Here is a 20627-nt window from a genome sequence, read left to right as displayed (position 1 = left end):
GCCTTTGAAAAGCTGAAGGCAATCCTGATAAATGAACCCATGTTGGCCTCTCTTGACTTTGCCAAACCTTTTAGGGTGGCAACTAATGCTAGCGACTTGGGGGTAGGTACAGTCCTATTACAAGATGATAAATTAGGGATAGAGAAGCCGGTGGGGTACTTTTCCAAGAAACTGAATCAATATCAGAGGAAGTACTGTACAATAGAAAAAGAAACTCTAGCATCGTTGTTGTCTCTTCAACACTTTGAAGTTAATGTCCGACACAATAACAAAGAAACACTAATCTACATTGGCCATAATCCGCTGGCTTTCATTGAAAAGTTTAAAACTTGAAATGTGAAACTGTTTAGATGGAGTCTGTTGTTTCAACCATTCAATGTAAAGATTGTTCACATTGCATTCCCATTAAAGATAATGTGATCATGGATGCATTGTCCCGGGTGTAAATTACTGAAATAAGTGTAAGGGTGATGGATGAATGAATGTAAGTCTCGTGTTTTGTTATCCATGTGTCACATACCTTATGATGAAACAAATTTTTGAAATGGTGTTTCATCTCTTTTAAGGGTGGAGGCATGTAAAGAACATATTTTTTATTTTTCTTGGACTATGGCTTTAAAAATCTACCGTGCCTGCAGTTGAGAGACATGTTCACTGGAACAGGATGAGGAATATCTACAGTGTTGCTATCCTGGAAAATAGGGTGCCATAAGAGAACAGGATGGTGCTGGAAAGGAGTTCTGGACTAGGGGGGAACTGCCTGACCACAGCATTTTAATTGGCTCCTGACCAGGTGACCAGGGTTTTGTGTGGTAACAGTACAGGTAGAACAGCTCCCAACCTGCAAAGAGGGAAGACCTGAAACCCCTCTCTCCTGTGTTTGTAAGATTCCAGCAATTCTGCCATAATAGCTAGCTGGCTATCCCTCACATCTCTGTAACGTGCTTTCTCTGAAAGCCCCTGTGAAGAGGAATAGAGGAAAAATCAGTGATAGAAACATTGAAAAGCAAGTTTTTCAACCAGTGAACCACAGACTGGAAGTGCTGGGAGACCACCTCGTGTCATCAACAACTAACTGTAAGGAATTTGGAAGACATCAATCAAAATCAACCCATCTAATCCTGTACTCCGGATTGGTGCAATTGAACTATTTTATCTTGCCCTTAAAATCTGTGTGTATTTGTTCAATAAATTTATTAAGTTTACAAACCCGGTGCTCGTATTCTGTTAACCTAAATTAAACAGTTAGGTAGAATTGGGGCAATCTGGTGGTTTGGTCAAACTTTTCACATTTGCCGCAGCTTGGAGAACAGTGGGGCTTGATATTACCAAGCACTATCCCCAGTGAGTCGTGACGGTGGAGTGGCTAGTTAGTTTCAGGCTGGTACAAAGGTGGAACTCTATACAGCACAAAATTAAAATCTGTTCAAATATGTCGGTTTTATGTTTCACAGGAGTTCTTATTCATCAAAAGCACCTATTGTTATACTTGGAGCAGTGGATTAGCACACTGTCCTTCCTGTTTTTGCCTTGCAATCTTAGTGAATTGGTAAATATGATTGATGTGGGAAATAGAAAATGCCACATTAGTGCAAGAAAAAAAAATTTTCTTGGATTGGATTAAGGCTTATTCTTGAGGCAGCAAATGGGGAGCTTTTACTTGATGTGGACATCTCTGACTCTGATACGGACAGACTGGTGTAGATGCACTTTATTGCACCACAATGATATCCCACAAATATCACTCCGAGGAAAATCTGTTTTGGGAATTAATTTCAGCATACTCTCTTCAATGCTGAAGATTTCAATAGAAAAATAGTTATGCTTATTTCATAATATATTTGCATAACAAATACACTGGTTCTATACATCACCTCTTATTTCCAATGTATATCATAAATTAAAATTTAGTTTGAGGTAATTTTTGCAGATGTATAAGAATTTCTATCAGTTGAAAGCATACATTGAACATAACTGAATATATGAAAAATTAAACATTTTGCAAGATTGAGATCAAATAAACGTGGGCAATTATTTTGTCCGGCTAATATTTTTAGTATTCCTCCTTGTTTAGCTGGCCTTGTTGACAGCTGTATAGAACAGATGAAGCATACCTACGTGCAATTCAACTTAGATTCGCTGAGACCTGGAAAAGTGATCCAAAGGAAAAAGGTAAGCATGGAGACAAGAAAAGCAAACAATTTAGTAAACACATTCAAGAAAATGTTTAATGACCAAGCCCTGCTACAAAAACATTAAGGTGTTTGTGGTAACTATGATTTTATCTGATGTGTAGTATACCTTTAAGAAGAATGTTACAAAGGAAGATCACAAAATCTTGTGTAACCAATAGTGGAGTAGTGCAGGTTAACTCTAGTTATTTGGAAGTCAGTCTGCAAGTGAGCAGTAGAAGTATGTAGATAGAGTTTGGTGTAGCTGCTGAGTACCTTGTAAATAAACAGAATGTGTTCCACCTAAGAAGTGTCTGCAGAACTACTCTATCTAAAGTACCAACTTGGTCACCCCGCAACAAGCGTATGTGATTCTCAAGTCACAACAATGTTATACTTAACTAGTTCAATGATTTTAATTTTAAAGATTTCTGATGCACCGTTGGTAATTTCTTGGCATGTCTCTCTTTTTAGTTAGGAGAGGTGGTAGCATGGTGGTATTGTCACTAGACTAGTATCCCAGAAGACCCAGGGTAATTCTCTGGGGACCCGGGTTCGAATCACACCACAGCAGATGATGAAATTTGAATTCAATAAAAATCTGGAATTAAAAGTCTGACGATGACCATGAAACCATTGCCGATTATCGTTTAAAACCCATCTGGTTCACTAATGTACTTTGGGGAAGGGAATCTGCTGCCCTTACCTGGCCTGGCCTACATGTGACTCCAGATCCACAGCAATGTGGGTGACTCTTAAATACCTTCTGAACGGGGCAATTAGAGGTGGGCAATAAATGCTGGCCTAGCCAGTGACACCCACATCCTATGAATGAATAAAAAAAAATATTCATAGCTGGTCCAAGTTGATTCACATTGTCCCTAAGGAGACATTCTATTTGCTGAACAGCAAAATTCCTTGCGACCAGGTGATTTCACATGTGCTCATCTTATTGAAGTTCACTATGCCTCATACTAGTTTGCCTCTGTGCTTAGAAAAATCCCTTTTAGCTAATTACTGTGCATTTTTTAAAATTCACACATCATTTTGCTAACATTTTTCAAGTTGAATTGTGTATGTGTTTATAAAGTAGCAAATATAACAATACATAATTTGTCACTTGTTATTCATGTTTCATAATTATTCTCATAGCCTATTTATGTCTCAACACAGGATGACAGTCTTACTAGAGAGCTGAAAACGGTGATGCAGTTGCTGAGGAATTGCTTGTATCACAATGTTGAATGCAAAGTAAGTCTGGTGCCAAAATAATGCATTCATTGGTAAGAGTTCTTAATTACTGTTTGCATAATTGTTCAAACTGAGAGGTTCCTCTTCTGCCCCCACTTTTCCTATAGGTTGCAGCGTCTGATGCTCATCTTGTGAGTGCAGTTTATTCACTTTGGCCCTGGTTTTTAATGGATGACACATTGATGTTGGCAGCTCTGAAACTGTTATGTGTCTACACAGCAAACGTGCCGGCATGTGAGTAGAGCTAATGAACTGAGGAAGGCCCGTGATTAAAACAGCAGTCTCATTGTATAAAATATCTGTTAAATACAAATAACTTATCAAGAGTTGTTTGGGCTATCAGCAAACTGGGAAGCGAAATCAGCTTTCAAACCATTGTTCCACAGTACACTTTATCCAAACTCAAGTTTCAGCCTAACTGATGATGATACCTATCTGAACCAGACATCCACAAATGGATCCCATTTCAGTTACTTGCTGCTATTAGCAAAACAAAATGAGAAACGGTTGTGGTCTGTTAACAATTAAAATACTTCACCGAGGTGATAAATATTCCAATTAATACAATTTCTTATTCAATCTAAATGTTACTTTCCCCTTAGAGACCTAACTTTTTAAGTGTTGAGTTCCAGCGACCGATGGAAATAACAGAAGGACAAGATTTCATGTTTTAAAACTCTTACTGTAACAAATAAACTAAAATCAACATAAATAAAATATTACTTAATGGACAACTCATACACCAAACTGAAAAAAGATACTTAAAGAAAAGAAAAAAGATACCTCACATTAACTTCACATTAACTAATTAACGCAATCGAGGTACATCTTACAACTCCTTTGGCTATGCATCGCACTTGTGGCCAATGTGTAGCAATATAACATTAAGTCCCAAATTAATCCCAGCTTTCTAGCAGGCTCACTTCTGCGTCCCATATCAGGTCAAATCTTTCAGTGTCCTTCTAAAATCGTTCCACTCGGCCTTCGTATTCAGAACTGACTTTCATCAGCAAGGCCCACGTCAGCAACGCCTTGTCCCTTAAATCTCCAGAAATCCCATCTGTTCTGTCCTTTTTTTTTCTTGAAGAAAGCCAGCTCTCATCAGCATCTTACTTGGTTGCTAACATAAGCCTTTTCCTGCTCTACCTAGCAGCAGATGTTTTTTGTCTTTCTCCCACTCTGTGCCCAGAAAGCAGCTGCCCCGTTTTCTGTGTCAAGATGTGAAAAAGTGTCACTTGATTTTTTTTTATTGCTTTTGGATTAGCTTTCTTTCCCCATGACAACCAGATCACATGGGCCTGTCTCCAGGAAGATGTTTAATATAACCACCAGTCCCCTATCCAGAGCATTGTTTTACCCAAAATTAAAGGAGAGATTTTAAAACAACCATCTTGTAAATCCATCGCTCGTGACGTTAAGCAAAAGTGATTGGACTAGGATGTGCTATTTTCAGGTTAATAAGACTTATTTATGAATCAAATTTGTTGTGTGAACTTATAAAAGTTAAGCGAACTTATATTTAAAAGTGAACTTATATTATGTACAGCTATGAGAATTCTATCCTTTAATTCAGAGTAGATGGGAATTGTTTTGGCATAATATAATGGTTGGATGAGGTCTGTACTTATCTGTTTAATAGCATATAATTATGTTTGAAGCATATGAAAGTTTTTAATTAACCAAATTGTACAAAAAGGACACATATCAAGATGAACCAATATTGTAGGCAGCTAATCAAAATTCTGAATGAAATACAAAAGACTTTCAAAATATGTTTTTTCGCAACCAAATATCACTCTTCTAAGATGGCAAGTCATCAAATTCTGAACGTTTTCAAGCTTTCAAAATCTGCTCCTTGTTAAAATTCATCTTTGTAAAGTTAATATCGCAGAAATATGTAAAACTTCAAAGGGAGAACTAACTTACATTTATTACAACGCCTTTCACAACATCAGGATGTCCCTGTAGAACAAGCTTATCCAGTTCAACATGCTCCGTAAACTGAAGGAGTAAACCAAGGTTGACAGACATTGGTGATGTCATGTATACGACCTGTTCCTGTGCTACAGAAGAGTATCTTCTCCCCTTACCCTTGACCCACACACACTGTTCTGGTAGTTGCCCTTGGTTCTTATTCCTGTTGTTAAGTTCACTCGCCTTACTTTTTTTTCGGTTGCTCTTAGAATAGTTGGAAATTATGTATTTACAGGTTTCTGTATCTGTTCAGAAATTGTTCTCTCTTGTCTTGTGTTGGCTTATTTTTTTCAAAACCTAGTCAGTGGTTCTTGGTAATTTTTGTAAGCTAGCAGAAGCTCTTAACCTCAAACACTGCAAGAAACGATTCAGGCATGGTAGATGATGGCCATTCAGTGGCCACTCCTAGCAGATAGTAGGCAATTACTCAAATGCAGGAATTTACATTCCATTTTCGATAATGTTTGAAAAGCTGTAGCTATTTAAATCCTCCAGTTAGTTTTGAAATTCTAAGAGATGGAGTTGGAGTGCATCTCCTACGGTAGTAAGAAATACAAGTTGAAAAGAAACAATGGATGGAAAATTTATTTACAAAATAACTGAACATTTAGATTGAGGATTTAGACAACAGGATTTCTACTGTTGCATACATGTTAATTTTTTTATGTCTATCTTTTGTTACATTAATTCAATTAATAGTTTAAAGCCAAAACAAGATCTGATGTTATGATGCTCTACAGTTTTCAAAGAGTGAGCGAATTCTTGTGGAATCATGAGAGAATCCCAGTAGTTAAAATTATTCATAAAAAGACTTCTGATTATTACATTGGAATACATGGGATATACAGCATAGAAACAGGCTGCTCAGCTCAGCCAGTCCGTGCTGGTGTTTATGCTGCACTCGAGCCACTTCCCATCTTTTCTCATCTGAATCTACCCTCATAATCATCCTTTCCCTTCTCCCTCATATCCCTGTCTAACTTATTTTAAATATATCTATAAGATTCACTGTGGCAATGAGTCCCACATTCTCACCACTCTTTTGGGTAAAGAAGCTTCTTCTGAATTCCTATTGGATTTCTTGGTGAATATGTTATATTGATGGCCTTTAGTTATGCTCTTCCCCACAAGAGGAAACATATTTTGCAGTTGCAGTTCTCCTCAGTTATTGACTATTGTCCCCAGTATGGTGTTATCTGAGAATTTGAAAATTGTGTTTAGGATTCTGAAGTCCAAATCATTAATGTAAAGTGTGACCAGCAGTGGTCCAACCACTAAGTCTCATTTAACATCTCTTGCCACCTCCTGCCATTCCGAACAACTTTCTTCCCACTCTAGGAGTATTTTCCTGGGTATGGAACCAAGAGTTTACCTAGATTTCAAAGCAATTACAGCAACAGCAACTTGCATTTAGGTAGTGTTTTGAATGTAACAAAACATCCCAAGATGCTTTTTGGGATATAAGCATGCTCATGAAACTTAAGGTGTTGAGACACATCTGCAACAGTGACCCAAAATATAAAACTGTATTGTAAGAATGATGGAAACAACCCAAAAACATATAGCTATGTCAACCTATAGGCAGTATATTTTCTGGATACAAAGATTTCTGCATGTGTTCCCTTGAGCTCATTGAACCCATTTAAAAGCCATTCAAAATATGACCCAGCGGTACATGATATCCTCATAAGCATCTTGGAATATTTTATTCCATTAAAAATGCTATATAAATGCACATTGCTGGTGTTGTAATTGCCTTGAAATCTAGGTAAACTCTTGGATTCATGCCCAGTGGAAGTAAAGAACAGCTATTCAGAGTGGAAGAAAGTAGGAAGTGGTATTACACAAGGATCAATGTTGAGAGCACTGCTGTTCACAATTTATATTAATGGTGTCACTCTTGCCCTGAATCTCAAAGCTGTGGGTTTAAACATCACACTTTTAGATCAGATAATATACAAAGCTTCAATATGCTTGTACAGGTAAACATGAAAGACCCCCATGGCACCTTTTCAAAAGACAGAATTTGTCTAGTATCTTCCTTTGAATAACATCGCTAAAGTAAGTGGCCTCTAATCTAATTTGTAAGATCTTGATGTGTGAAAATTCATCACCATTTTTGCTCATATAACAGTGGCTGCCCTTCCAAAATAACTGAATTGAATGTGAAATACTTTGGGATGTCCTGAGGACGTGAAATGGATCTAAATAAATCCAAGTTTTTTTCTTTCTTATCATGGCAATAAACAGGGACAGAATCCCTGTACTTCACAGCAACTAAATGGTCAAATATTATATCTAATTTTGGAGATGTTCCATTTTTTTTTCCTTGATCATTGAAAGATGGAAACTGTTTGATCAGGATCTCCTGTTCTCAGTGGGTAGAAACTTTGGTTATTTCATTGATGATATCCACTTGTTATGAGGCAGCCTTCTAGTGAAGTTATTTAAAAATCAGAGGGAAACTTTAAACAACTGTCATAACCTATTTTTAAAGTGGCATGTTTGAGATGCAACTCAAAATTCAGGAATCAGACCATCAGTTCTCGAGAGGTTTTATGTTAAACTAAATGAATTTTATTAATTTACACAAGTTAAGTACATATACATGGCCACAAATTACTACTTTTACAATTTTTACTATTACACAAATCATAACTTTTAACAAATTCCTAAACTAATCTCCATTAAGGCAACAACATCCCATAGATTTTTAAGCAGACACCAGGCAAAGTATTTTTACCGTACAAATTCAAAATGAGGCTCCTTTCACTTTGGTTCCTGTGGAGACAGTTATAGGCTTACGGCTACTTTGAACTTACATTGCCTCTCCTCTGCACACATACAAACTGCTGAAGCTGTACCTTGCACAGCTCATTGAATCTAAGTTCTCATTGTATCACCAGCCTCTTTGAATCCAACTCTTCTGACGATAAAACCCCTTTCATAGTACCAATTTTATTAGCAATATAAACATATTGCTTGGTTGCTGCTTGCTAGGTGCCAGATTTCACCCCACATCTTAAATGGCCTATTCAAAAAATGCAAATGCACTCTACCTCTCCGTTTACATCTCAAAACTAGTACATATCAAAGCACCCAGACTAGCTGGCTTTAATCCAACTAAGACACACCCACAGACTAAACATCTATTTTAAAAGAAAAATATTTTCCAATAATATTATATACATTAATAGCTTCATGACACCACTAATAAGGTATACAACACAAAATGGATAAAAATGCTGCAATGATATTCTAAGTTGATTATTCCTTTCACATCTGATCTCCGGTATCTGTTCAACAGTTGGAGTCCTAGGGTTTTTTAAAAATTCTTTCATGGGATGTGAGCATTTTTGGCTAAGCCAGTATTTGTTGCCCATCTCTAATTGCCCTTGAGAAGGTGGTGGTGAGCCATTTGAACCATTGTAGTCCATCTTGTGCAGGTACATTCATAGCAGTGTTAGGAAGGAAGTTCCAGAATTTCTCCCTAGCGACAGTGAAGGATCAGCAATTAAGTTCCAAGTCAACATGGTGTGTGGCTTGGAGGGGAACTTACAGGTGGTGGTGTTCTCTAGCATTTGCTGCCCTTGTCCTTCTGTGTGATAGAGGTTGTGGCTTTGGAAAGTGCTGTTGAAGGAGGCTTGGCGAGTGGCGCTGTACATCTTGTATATGTTGCATATTGCTGCCACTGTGCATCGGTGGTGAAGAGAGTGAATGTTTAAGGTGGCGGATGGGGTGCTGATTAAGCGGACTTTTTGTTTATTCTTTCATCGGATGTGGCGTTACTAGCAAGACCAGCATTTGTTGCCCATCCCTAATTTCCCTTGATCCAAGTGGCTTGCTAGGCCACTTCAGAGGGCAGTTAAGACCATAATGCTGTGGATCTGGAGTCATATGTAGGCCAGACTGGTAAGATTTCCTTCCATAAAGAGCATTAGTGAGCCAGATGGATTTTTATGATCATTGATGATACTGAGATGAGCTTTCATTTCCAGATTTTATTATTTGAATTTAAATTCCACTAGCTGCTATGGTGGGATTTGAACCTGTACCCCAGAGTTTAGCCTGGGCCTCTGGATTATTAGTCCAGCGACATTGTTATGATATGGCAGATGGTAATTGCCAGGCTAAAAAAATCCCAAAGGGAAACTTGGTCAAGCTATCACAACGATTTTCCAATTTGTATTTATTACAAGAAGGTATGTGCACTGAAGTTGGAATTAAGAGTGCACTACCAACTTTGGAGATTTTAAAGATTAATTTAAATCATTTATTAGCAAAAGACAAGAAAACATTAAACTCACAAGATTACAGTTGTACAGTTAAACTTAGCCTTATAACAGTTCCCAAAAGGTTTCTACTTAACTAGACTCCCAACTACATACCCCTTTCAAGCAACAGTCCAAATAGATTCTTAATCTATAAAACATCCAGCAATATTACCACAAGCACCCACTGTTGCCATAGGCATTTCACAGCTTCTCTCTCCCTTTTACTCGACAATGGAACTCCAAGGCCTTTAACAAAACCTTGCACTCTGGACCAAACCAGCATTTCGCTGGGGTAGCTAGAGGCTTCTTTTTCACAGGCCTATTTCACATAGTCCACCTCTCAAGATCTCACAGGGCCACTCAACATACAGCTTTCCATCTTTATTTTAATATATTTTCTTCCTTTTGATCTGTAAATCCCATTGTTTCACCCTTGCTTTAAAAGTTACTTTTCCCAGAATATAAAAATCTTTCATGTTGTCCTTATGGCCAGTGCTTTTGAGAAAAATAAACTTAATAACATTGCCCTATTTATCTTGCCAGTTATAAGACATTTCATCACGTCCCTTTAAAAATCAAACAGCCTCTCAACTTATCTACAAATGCAAATTCCATTCACACTGTATCTGCTGGGACTTCATCTTAGCTCACCCATCTCCATTTCAAAATGCCTGTTTTAACCCCTTTGGTGGTTCAAACCTTGCAGTCTGGCCATCTTTAGTTTAATTTAGTCTCATACACGTGCACAAACATACACACAGAACATAGCCCCCCACCCCAAGCCTGCTTTAAAGTATTCCACAATAATATTAGGAAAAAATAACATTTATTTTACAATTACCACTATCCCCCATTCTTCCTCCAAATAATTGCATCTAATTTTGGCTGCTTTGTCTGGATGGTATCGAGCTGCTTGAGTATGAAGCTGCAAAACATCCGGGCAAGTGGAGGATATTCCATCACACTCCTGACTTGTGCTTTCTCAATGGTGGCCAAGTTTTGGTGAATCAGGAGATGAGTTACTCATCACAGAATTCTGCTCAGCTCTTGTAGCCATTAGTTTCTTCTTGCAGGGTTAATATTATTTAAGCTCTCTGTCATTCTATGTCAGCCCTATTTGATTTGATACTCTGATGCCATAGTCTCTATGGCAACTCAAGTTTGTAACTGAGGCCCAGTTTCATCCTATTCAGGAAGCTTATCTGCTATATTTTATCTGGTGCTATGCAAATCAGAAGTGGAATGTCATTGCAGAAAATTAGTCACTATGGGGTATAAATTTGACTTGGCCTGTAGATCAAAACAATCAAATTGGGTTATTTGTTGTCAGTGCTTTGTCACACTCTCTTTTGGGTTGTGATTCATTTGCTTCATGATTACAGTGACAATAGTGTTCTTAATATGTAGATTGGAAAATTTGGATAGCGAGTTTGAAGGTGGCAATGTTCATCAATTGCCAAAAGTTACGACGACTCAACAGCCATTTGCTATCCACCATGATATTGGCTGCACAAAAAACCGTCCCACAAACTCCAGTTATATGTATTGTGACACATAACCAATAAACTGGTTTCTAACAAGAATAAAGTGCTCCTGAATGTACTCAATTTGTAATGTTATTGGATTTCTGTGTGTTTTACATCTTTGTTGCACGCTCCTAACTATGTGTTGATATTTCTACACACTTAACTTTTAGCTAAAGAATTTCTTTATTCGGATTTCTTTATTTTGCATCTTATTTTGTAATGCAATTAATTATTGATCTCCCTACTTTTTAACTCAACTTAAATCTAGAGAAGAATGATATCAGAAGTGTTAGTATATTTAGTTAGCACATTTCATGTTAGTCATATATATATGCCATATTAATATATAACCTATCTAGAATTGAAGACCAAAGTCTTGCGTATTTTTCTAAATTGGTATCTTTTAGCATGTGTTTCCCTGTGCTGTGGCAATGGAGCACCACCTGTTTCCCATTCTTCTCAAAGAGGCCTGGCAGGTAATTCTCTGGTGCATATGATCATGAAGCAAGCCTTACAGAAGACGCATGACAACAGTACCATTCAACAAATGGCGTTTGCGGTCCTCTCCAACTTGGTCATGTCCCATGAATGTAAAGGCGTGTTGCAGAAGGTTAGTAACGCTTAGCGAATAAAGTTACTGATATAACCTAGCAGTTTCTTCTGTGAGTCTTAAAATACCTCCAATTATTTTTTTATATAAATAAGTACTTATATTTAGTAGAATCAGATGTTCAGCAATGCTGTTGTAATTCATAACTGCAATATCTTATGGGTATAGTAAAACCAGGGCTAACAATACCAAATAAAATTAGGTGGAATGTAGAATGTCTTCTAGTGGAGGTAGAAAAGGAAATGAAAGGGCAGGAAGGGAACATGATGAAAGACTATCAGATAATATAAAAGATATGAGGCTTTTATAAATATATTAAACATAAAAAAAAGTAAAGAAATATCATTCAGGTATCAAGGAGGAATCTAGTTGTGGGTGATGAGGGTACAAAGAGGTATTAAATGCTTTATCAGTTTTTACAAAAGATAGTGGAAGTGAGAATATAAATGTACCAAAGGAGGATGTTAAGCCCACGTCCGTGATTATTTTGGAAAGGAATTGGTTCTGAAAACATTAGCAGAACATGAGTTGAAAAAGTCAATGAGCCCTAATGGCATGTACCCTTGGAAATCAAACAGAGGTTCTGGCCACAATTTTGATGTTAATGGTGATAGGTACTCAAAGAAGGACTGAAAAGGCAAAACCATTCAATCTTTCCAGCTGCATGCTTGCCTTGTACTGTGTTTGAAAGTGATTAACAGATTTGGAGTGATTACAAGGTACATAAAGAATGCTCATTTCCATGTTTTACAAGGAGCTCATTGCTGACTGAATCAGAGCGGATATCAGCTGAACTCTTTAACGTCCTATAGAGCTAAAATGTCATCAATTAGAGGAGTGCAAGTAGTAATTTATACAAACATTTCTCTTCATTTGGTAAGAAATGCAAAACTACAGAGCATTAATTTGTTACACATAAATGCACTTTGAATTGAAAGTTTTTAGCTCCATTATAAAAATGCAAGAAGTTAGTTTATTACTCTGCATGGTTCAGATTTCTATTCAGACTTTGGATTGGAAGGTTGACACTTAACAGGCACATCTGTAAAACCAACTCCCCACAGCCCACTCAGCAGGTAGCATTTTGATTGTTGATATCAATTGTGCTTTGCTTTCTAAGTCAATATAAGGACATTTGTTCATTTCATGCTTCTAATCTTTATTTTAGAGCAATTTTTTGAATAACTTCCTTGCCCTGCCATTACCAAAGACAGCAGGAAAACCCCTAAGTATTTTGGCCATGCTTTGGTTGAAGCTATTGCTGAATATGTCTTTTGGAGATGAGGGACAGCAGATGATTCTGAAGATGAATGGAAGTCTGGAACTTTTGACAGCAATGTCTCAGCACAAACACAAGAACAACCAGACTACTGCCCTGCTTGTGCTTCATAATATTTGCTTCAATCCTGCTAATAAGCCAAAGGTTCTAGCTAATGGTTAGTAACTTTAAATTTTCCACTTTTCCCTGATTATCCTATTTTACTGGTTTGTGAATGAATGGATGATAACTAAATTGCTTTCAAACCTGTTGAAAATTAATTTATTATCCTTAATTTTATTGTTAATGTAAAGTAGTGGTTTATGAGTGTAACTTCCATTTATATAGTTATTTAGCTTTAAGAACCTTTGCAGACTTCAATGTGTCAAAAGGTGTTAGTTTTCTTCTCTGTGTGCAGAAGCTGCAAATTTGCAAACATCTAGCAATGTGCAAACTTCCCACACTGAACAGAAAGTAAACTCTGACTTAAGGACCTTTTAGCGTATTTCGCTCCGAAGACTAACTGGAGGAACAGCACCTCATCTTTCGACTGAGCGCTCCCTGTGCAGGCAGGGGGAGATTCCCTGCAAAGAGCGCAGAGATCTCCCTGAGGCACGGAGGTACCTCAGGGAGATTTGTTTAACTTATGGAAATGTGAATAAAGATGGGGAAAAAAATTTAAGGACATGTCCCTTCATGTGAAACTGTCACATGAGCTGGGCAATGTCCATTATTTATTTCAAAAATTTTTATTTAAATAATAAACCCTTCATGTAACCTCATCCCACCCGTGGATGAGGTTTCATGAAAAATGCGAAGGCCACCTGGGCTCTTCGCCTGCCCGCCAACCTTAAGGTTGGACAGGTAGCTCAGTTCATTACTTTAATTACTTTTTAACAGGCCTTAATATGCCTTTGACAGTTCATCGGGCGCACAGCCAATTTGGCTGTGCGCTCACCAAACTGAATATCTGAATGACGTGCGGTGACGTCGGGACACCCGCCCGACATCGCGCGTCATTTTACGCGTCAGCGAGCGGGCCCTGCCCCTGCTCACCGACGGGAAAATGCTGCCCATGAAATGGCAGATGCAGCAAAGGGTATCCCATGTAGGTAGTAGGCAGTCCAGCCTGTCTGTATGGTCCCAGTTTCAACCACACAGTTCTTCCATGCAGAATTCCAGTTCCTTACCTTCCAAGACTTAGCAAATTCTCTACAGGCAGCAGCATCCATGTAAACAAGGTTCTACTTGTGCAACCTTCCACACAATGGCACACCTCTTTCCAGAACCTTCTCAACTCTCAGGTCCTCTATCCTCTTGGTATTCCTGTTCTTGTGAAGGCCATCTGGATGTTAAATTCATTTCTGTTGGTACTGCTTCCAGGTCAAAGGTCGCAAGGTCACATGAACCAGTATTTTTATTATTCTGTAATTATAATTGATCCCTTTACAATTGATACAAGCTCCTAAAACGAGTTTTCAAACACTTTTGAAACAATTATAGATTCCCCAAACATTTCAAAGTAATCTCAAATCTTCCTTATGTCATGAGTCACTGGGGATAGTGCGCTGTAATATCGAGCCCCACTGTTCCCTGAGCCGCGACAAATGTGAAAAGGTTTGACCAAACCACCAGATCTCCCCAATTCTACCTAACTGTTTCATATAGTTTAACAGAATGCAAGCACAGGTTTGTAAACTTAATAAATAAATAACTGCTTATTGAACAAACAGTCGTTAACCAGTGGCAAAAGAAATATGAACTGCTAATTTCTAACTATAACCTAAACTCTACCCCTTCTTAAATCCCTATACACACACATACAAGACATGTAAGACACACACAAACATGGATTTTATGGGTGGAATAAAACAGTTCAATAGCACCAATTCCGGAGTATAGAATTCGATGGGTTGATTTTGATCGATGTCTTCCAAATTCGTTTCAGTTCTTCTTGATGACATGAGGTGGTCTTCCAGCATTTTCAGTATTTAGTTCACTGGTTGAGCACTTGCCTTTCAGTGTCTCTAATAATGATTTTCCCCTTTTGCCTCTTGACAGGGGTTTTCAGAGAGAGAGAGAGAGCAGGTTATAGAGATATGAGAAGAAAAAGCTAGCTAGCTATTATTGTGGAACTACTGGAATCTTCCACACATAGGAGTAAGAGGATTTAGGCCTTGGTCCTTTCAGGCTAGGAGCTATTCTGCTCTGTTTTCTCACAAACCCTAGCCACCTGGTCAGGAGCCAATTAAAATGTTGCCAGGCAGCTCCCTTGATCCAGGACCCCTGTCCAGCACCATCCTGTCTTTCATGGCACACTCTATTCAAAGACTGCGACATTGTATGTCTATCTCACCCTGTTCAAGTGGATATGTCTTTCAACCTGCAGCCATTGTAATTTTAATCCCCAGTCCAGCAGGAGATAAAAAGATATGTTCTTTACAACAGTCCAACAGAAATAAAAATATATATGTTCCTTACACTTACTATTATTGCTTCCAGGTCAGACAGCTACGTGTGAAATGGTGTTCACTGTGTTCTTGACTTTTCCTATTTTGTCCTCAGATAAAACTGTGTCAATATTTGCTGCTTGTCTAGAAAATGACAATCCTGTAGTTCAGACTATAGGTGCTTCAGCACTTTGGGCTTTACTTCATAACTACCAAAAGGTGAGTGTGCCATTGAATTATCTACATTGTGATATCACTTTCAGTTTGAATTCCATCCTGCTTGTAATGCATCTCCTAACTGAAAAGTGCACCTTTTAACTTTTTTTTCAAGTTAACGCTATCCCACCATTGGTCATTTTCTCCAAAATTTTAATACCAAAGAAAACAGCTGTATCATGAAACAGGTTTAAATTCGAACAACCATTTATTTCACATAGCTCAAGGATGTGAGATCAGTGAAATGAACTGACAAATAAAAAACAAAGAAATTTACACCGTCAGAATTATTTCTGGGTGACATTGTCCCATATATATGAGTATTGCAATCTGATAACTTCAGCTTACACCATGTCCTTTATGTATACCCTGTTGATGAAAAATAGGTACCAAGTGTAATTTTTGTATCAACTGCTCTGAAATCTGCACCCTTGTGTTGCAACACTGTTAAGTTTTCACCCTTGTATATTGCCTGAGAATTCTGAATGCTTTTTGAATGAGAAATGTGTCCCTTGAAGAAGATGGTGAAGATCGAAGAGCCACTGTAATAAATTATGGCATTGTGTTTGCGTTTCTCCCATCAGCAACACACAAATGGAAGATTCGAATACTTTCCTGTTTCATCATGTCGATTCGCACATTGGTTAATTTTAACACAACTTTCTTTTGCCAGGAAAAACTCCCTCTCTCTTTCTCTCGTATAAATATATATTTGCAATGAATAACCTTGTGTTTGCTATTACTTATGTCTGTTTGCTTTAAGGGAGATTTTGTCACAACATATGGATTCATTTTATTATTCTGTCAATGTATTTTTAAACAAATTTACAATTTCATTAATGCAGAGGAAAGTTTGGAGATCAGTTGCTTAATTATTAATTTTCTATTTTTTAATAGCATGCATGCATGCATAATATACTCACCCAATACTCATAGCGACATATGACCCAGTACCTACTGGCTACCATGTGCCTTGTTTGCCCACCGTTTTACCAAAGGCAAGGCATAGAAATTGACTGCATCAGTAAAAGAACGTGTGTTAGCCATACTTAAGATTTGGGAGGTAAACAAAACAGATTTACAATGAATAATAGGGTTAGAAAACTAATCCGGCAGAAATGAGTGAGAAAATTGCTGAAGCCAAATGGAGACAGAATGCATTAAAAAGTATTAGAGAATGGGAACGAACAGAATAGATAGCCATAGGAAGAGAAATATGAGTTTTATTTAGATATGTAAGAAAAACCACAGGAGATGAACAAGTGAGGTTTCATTTTGTATTGTGAAATATTTAAGCATGTTTTACATTTCCAAAATTAGCGCCGTCAACAGCCCATTAAACAAATCAAATATAATTTTTTTTAGCACTCAAGACAAACCACATTCTTTTGTTCGACTCCTATAATGAATTAACCTGTTGAGATTATTTTTACTTTGGCATTGGTGCCCTAGTTTGTGGTTCTTACAGTAAAAATAATAAGCATTATGTGGATTTGCACGTTATCAATTTGAGGTAAATGTTGCTCACAGGCCAAAGTTACACTGAAAAATCCATCAATCAAGAGGAGAGTGGATGAAGCTTATCTATCAGTCAAAAAGTGTAAGTACTGAAACGAATATAATTTTTACATGTACATCCATCAAAGAAGCGGTTTATTTTTCAAACCTTTTCAAGAATTGATTAATTTTGTATGTTTATTTTTTGAAATGCATAATTTAGAATTTGAGTTTAACTGCCAGCTCCTGACAGGCTGCAAGATGTAGGAGTTTGGCTTTCAATTAAAGATCCCAGATGACGGTCCTAGAGGTACTATAGAAACAGCAATTACAATGTTAGAATTTTTTCATTTATATTCTCATCCACCAATGAGGCTTATCAAGAAACAAATTGAACATCTGTCAAAAGACAAAATTAAATGAAATATTTGGCAGTTTTTTTTTATAACCTAGACTACTTATTAGCTGAGCATTCATGTAAATACATTAGTTTTTGAATCTGGGTACCTGAAATTAATATTAATTATGAAGATAAGCATACCACTATTTCAGGAGCCATCTTTTTGAAAATAAAGTAAAAATTAATACCACATATTTGGATTCATGGCAGGTCAGTGCCAGCAACCATTTAGTGAGTCATTGTTGCCAAGTAAACTGAGTGTACCTTGATGTGCCTGTGGCTTAGGCTAGAAACTGCAAAGTGAGATTTATTAAAGATAACAGATAAGCAGTAGCAGAAACAATGCAGTAGTGTACTATTTTTTTTTTATAAAACTTATAACTTGGACTCCTGGGCTCCGAAAGGGAACAAAAGACATACTTTACTAGCCTTGCTGATGCTAAACCTGAAGTGGGAACTTTTCTGTAGCTCTCTATGTGGGAGTATGGGAATTTGTATGGTCATGGAGTTGCAACATAGCATCTCTACATATATAGCAAAACAGTGGTGCAAGAAGAATCAGCAACATGAGAGAGAGGGTTGCAAGATCTGCTCCTCTCCAGACATGCAGCTGTTAATCACCTAACCGGAGACAAATTGTAGAACCTCCTCCCAACAAAACAAGCAGATAATATGAGTTCAGGTTTCTTATCTATTCCCAAGACAAAGGCAGTCAAACTGTCTTTGTATACATCAATGTGGTTTAACACTCATCGTGGGTGTTGTAAGGTTTTGTTTCCAAGTCTGTCACCAGCAAACTGAAGCAACAAACGAGCAAGCATCCAGATTGAATGGACTTGATTAACTGATCACATGTTCGGTGGGTCATTTTCCTCATGCTGCAGTTTCTAAACTAGCCCATAAATAATAAATTCCAGCTCAGCCCAGGACACCTATATTCATAACATCAGGTTCAAGTGACCAACCATCCCTCATAATAAGAATATATAGACTTTGTGGTGTGAATTGTGACAAACTGCTATTCATCACAGTTGTACACTGGAATCTTTTTGGAAATCAATGTTAAGTAATTTGTCAGTTACTCTTACTGCAATGTAAGTTTTTGCTCCACATCTTTCGATATGTACAGCACACCAATTTTGTGATTATTGATCATTTGGTGGTTGAACATGAGTTGTTAGCATGAGCTGGGTGTTTGTATGAAAACTGATTTTGCATTTTTTTTAATACCTATTTGTAATATAAATAAAATATATATATATGAATTGTTTTCTAGGTATCCTTGAAGGTCCTCTGAATATTTATCAGTTGAAGTGTCTAGAAAATCTAGCAGTCCAGCTGAACAGTTAGTGGGTGCCCCACTAATGTGAATATTTTATTGTGGAGTCGAGTTTTGCCTGACTGTAAATCATGTGTATATTTCATTAAATTCTAATATATTTTCTATAATAAAATTTTCATGTGATTGGTTTATGTTTGTCAGTATTACTTTGATTTTATTTTAAGAATATACCAATATCAGTGAGATAAAAGGCACTATCTGGTGTGATCCTGAGCCAGACAGACTACAAAGAACCCAGGGAAAGTGGGAAGGCCGTGATTGTGGAGTCAAGGAACTATCCCACCCCCAAACCCATAATGTCGCCAGGCTGCAGCTGCTGGCCACCCCATGGAAGGATTGCCCCTCCAGGATCATGCCCAGGCAGCTGCAGCCATTTTAAAAATAAAAATAACTTACCTGACCTCCTCCCTTTCTCTCTCTCCATGTTCAAATCAGCAGCTCCCACCTCAAACAGTGGGGCTATTGATCTGAGTGCTGGGGAGTTGGGGGGGCGGCGCCTCCCAGCATTAAGAGCCCGCCCGTCACCCCTGATTGGATGGTGAGCCTGCTCCCTGACCATTTAGCTGGCTTCCCATTTCAAAATAATGGTGGACGTGTATCTAATGCAGGATCAGGACCTGGAACTAGAGCCCATGTCAGGTCCTGAATGAAAATTCAACCTCTGGTATTTACTGCATCAGCTGAACTCAACCAGAGTGGGAGTAGGACTTGTAGAACTCGCTACAGTTAGGGACAGAGCAAATCAGGCTGGTGTCCCCTCCTGATCGTTTTCCAGTGAGCCCCCACACAGTGGTACTGTGTGGCGGTTGGATGAAAACCTGATTACACTATATTGTGATACCCATGTGGTGGAATTTCCTGCTGACACTCGCTGTGCAGGCTCACAAGTGAAAAATGACCTCTCTGCCAACATGAGTCAGCACTTTTGGGAGTAGAGGAGGGAAGAGTAGATGAGACCAATGCAGCATATTCCATATATGCATTTACAGTTATATTCAAAGGTTTCTGTTTGAGTTATAACCTCTGAACAATCAACCATACAGTGCGGGAACAATTCGTGAAGGAAAATATGAACAACATAATTACTAGTCCTAGAATGTTGCTGTAAATGAATTAAGGACCTCACTCTGCATTTTATATCAGACATTAAAGCAGGTGAGTCTTTTGTCATTGGTAACATCATCTCTACGTCCACCTTATCAAACACTTTCATATCCTTAAAAGCTCTCTTATCGGGTCACTGCTCAGTCTTCTCTTTTCCAGAAAAAAAGAGCCCAACCTATTCAACCTTTTGTGACAGTTATAACCTCTCAATTCTGGTATCATTCTATGTTTAAAATGCCCAGATAGCTATTCATAACTGATGCGATACAATTACTAGAGACACTAGCCACAAAGAATATAGTATACTGGATTTAGTAAGACAATTTGACTAATTGAATCTCTGTTCAGCAGACAATAAAATACACATTCTTTGTCATTGTATCCTTAAGACACCAAAGGTCATGGTCAGTATTGGCTGAGTATGCCCAGATAAAGATTATAATCCTGCATAACTTCGGTAGTATATAGGTGAACAAGCTGAACAATATAAAAAGATTTCAGAAGCCTATATATTGAATTGAGACTTGGAAAGCAATTGACAAAAAATTGTTAGT

General features: G+C 37.7%; 1 protein-coding gene across 2 annotated transcripts in view; it reads left to right on the top strand.

Moving 5' to 3' along the window:
• Nucleotides 1-19090, top strand: part of rttn (rotatin) — a 213179-nt gene extending 194089 nt beyond the window's left edge. Inside the window, exons 43-50 of one of the 2 annotated variants that reach the window (XM_078540041.1) lie at nucleotides 2075-2172; nucleotides 3345-3422; nucleotides 3530-3656; nucleotides 11604-11806; nucleotides 12975-13242; nucleotides 15630-15733; nucleotides 17261-17330; nucleotides 18904-19090. In XM_078540041.1, coding sequence (XP_078396167.1) covers nucleotides 2075-2172; nucleotides 3345-3422; nucleotides 3530-3656; nucleotides 11604-11806; nucleotides 12975-13242; nucleotides 15630-15733; nucleotides 17261-17330; nucleotides 18904-18977 — 1022 coding nt within the window. In that variant the 3' untranslated portion in view covers nucleotides 18978-19090. Of the gene's footprint in view, nucleotides 1-2074; nucleotides 2173-3323; nucleotides 3423-3529; nucleotides 3657-11603; nucleotides 11807-12974; nucleotides 13243-15629; nucleotides 15734-17260; nucleotides 17331-18903 lie in introns of both variants that reach the window. The other variant, XM_078540040.1, reaches the window with a different exon arrangement.
• Nucleotides 19091-20627: the final 1537 nt, after the last annotated feature.

This window comes from Cetorhinus maximus, chromosome 4, assembly GCF_964194155.1.
Source record: "Cetorhinus maximus chromosome 4, sCetMax3.hap1.1, whole genome shotgun sequence".
Classification (NCBI taxonomy): Eukaryota; Metazoa; Chordata; class Chondrichthyes; order Lamniformes; family Cetorhinidae; genus Cetorhinus; species Cetorhinus maximus.
Note: the sequence above shows the minus strand (reverse complement) of the source record. Positions and strands in the feature narration are given on the sequence as shown.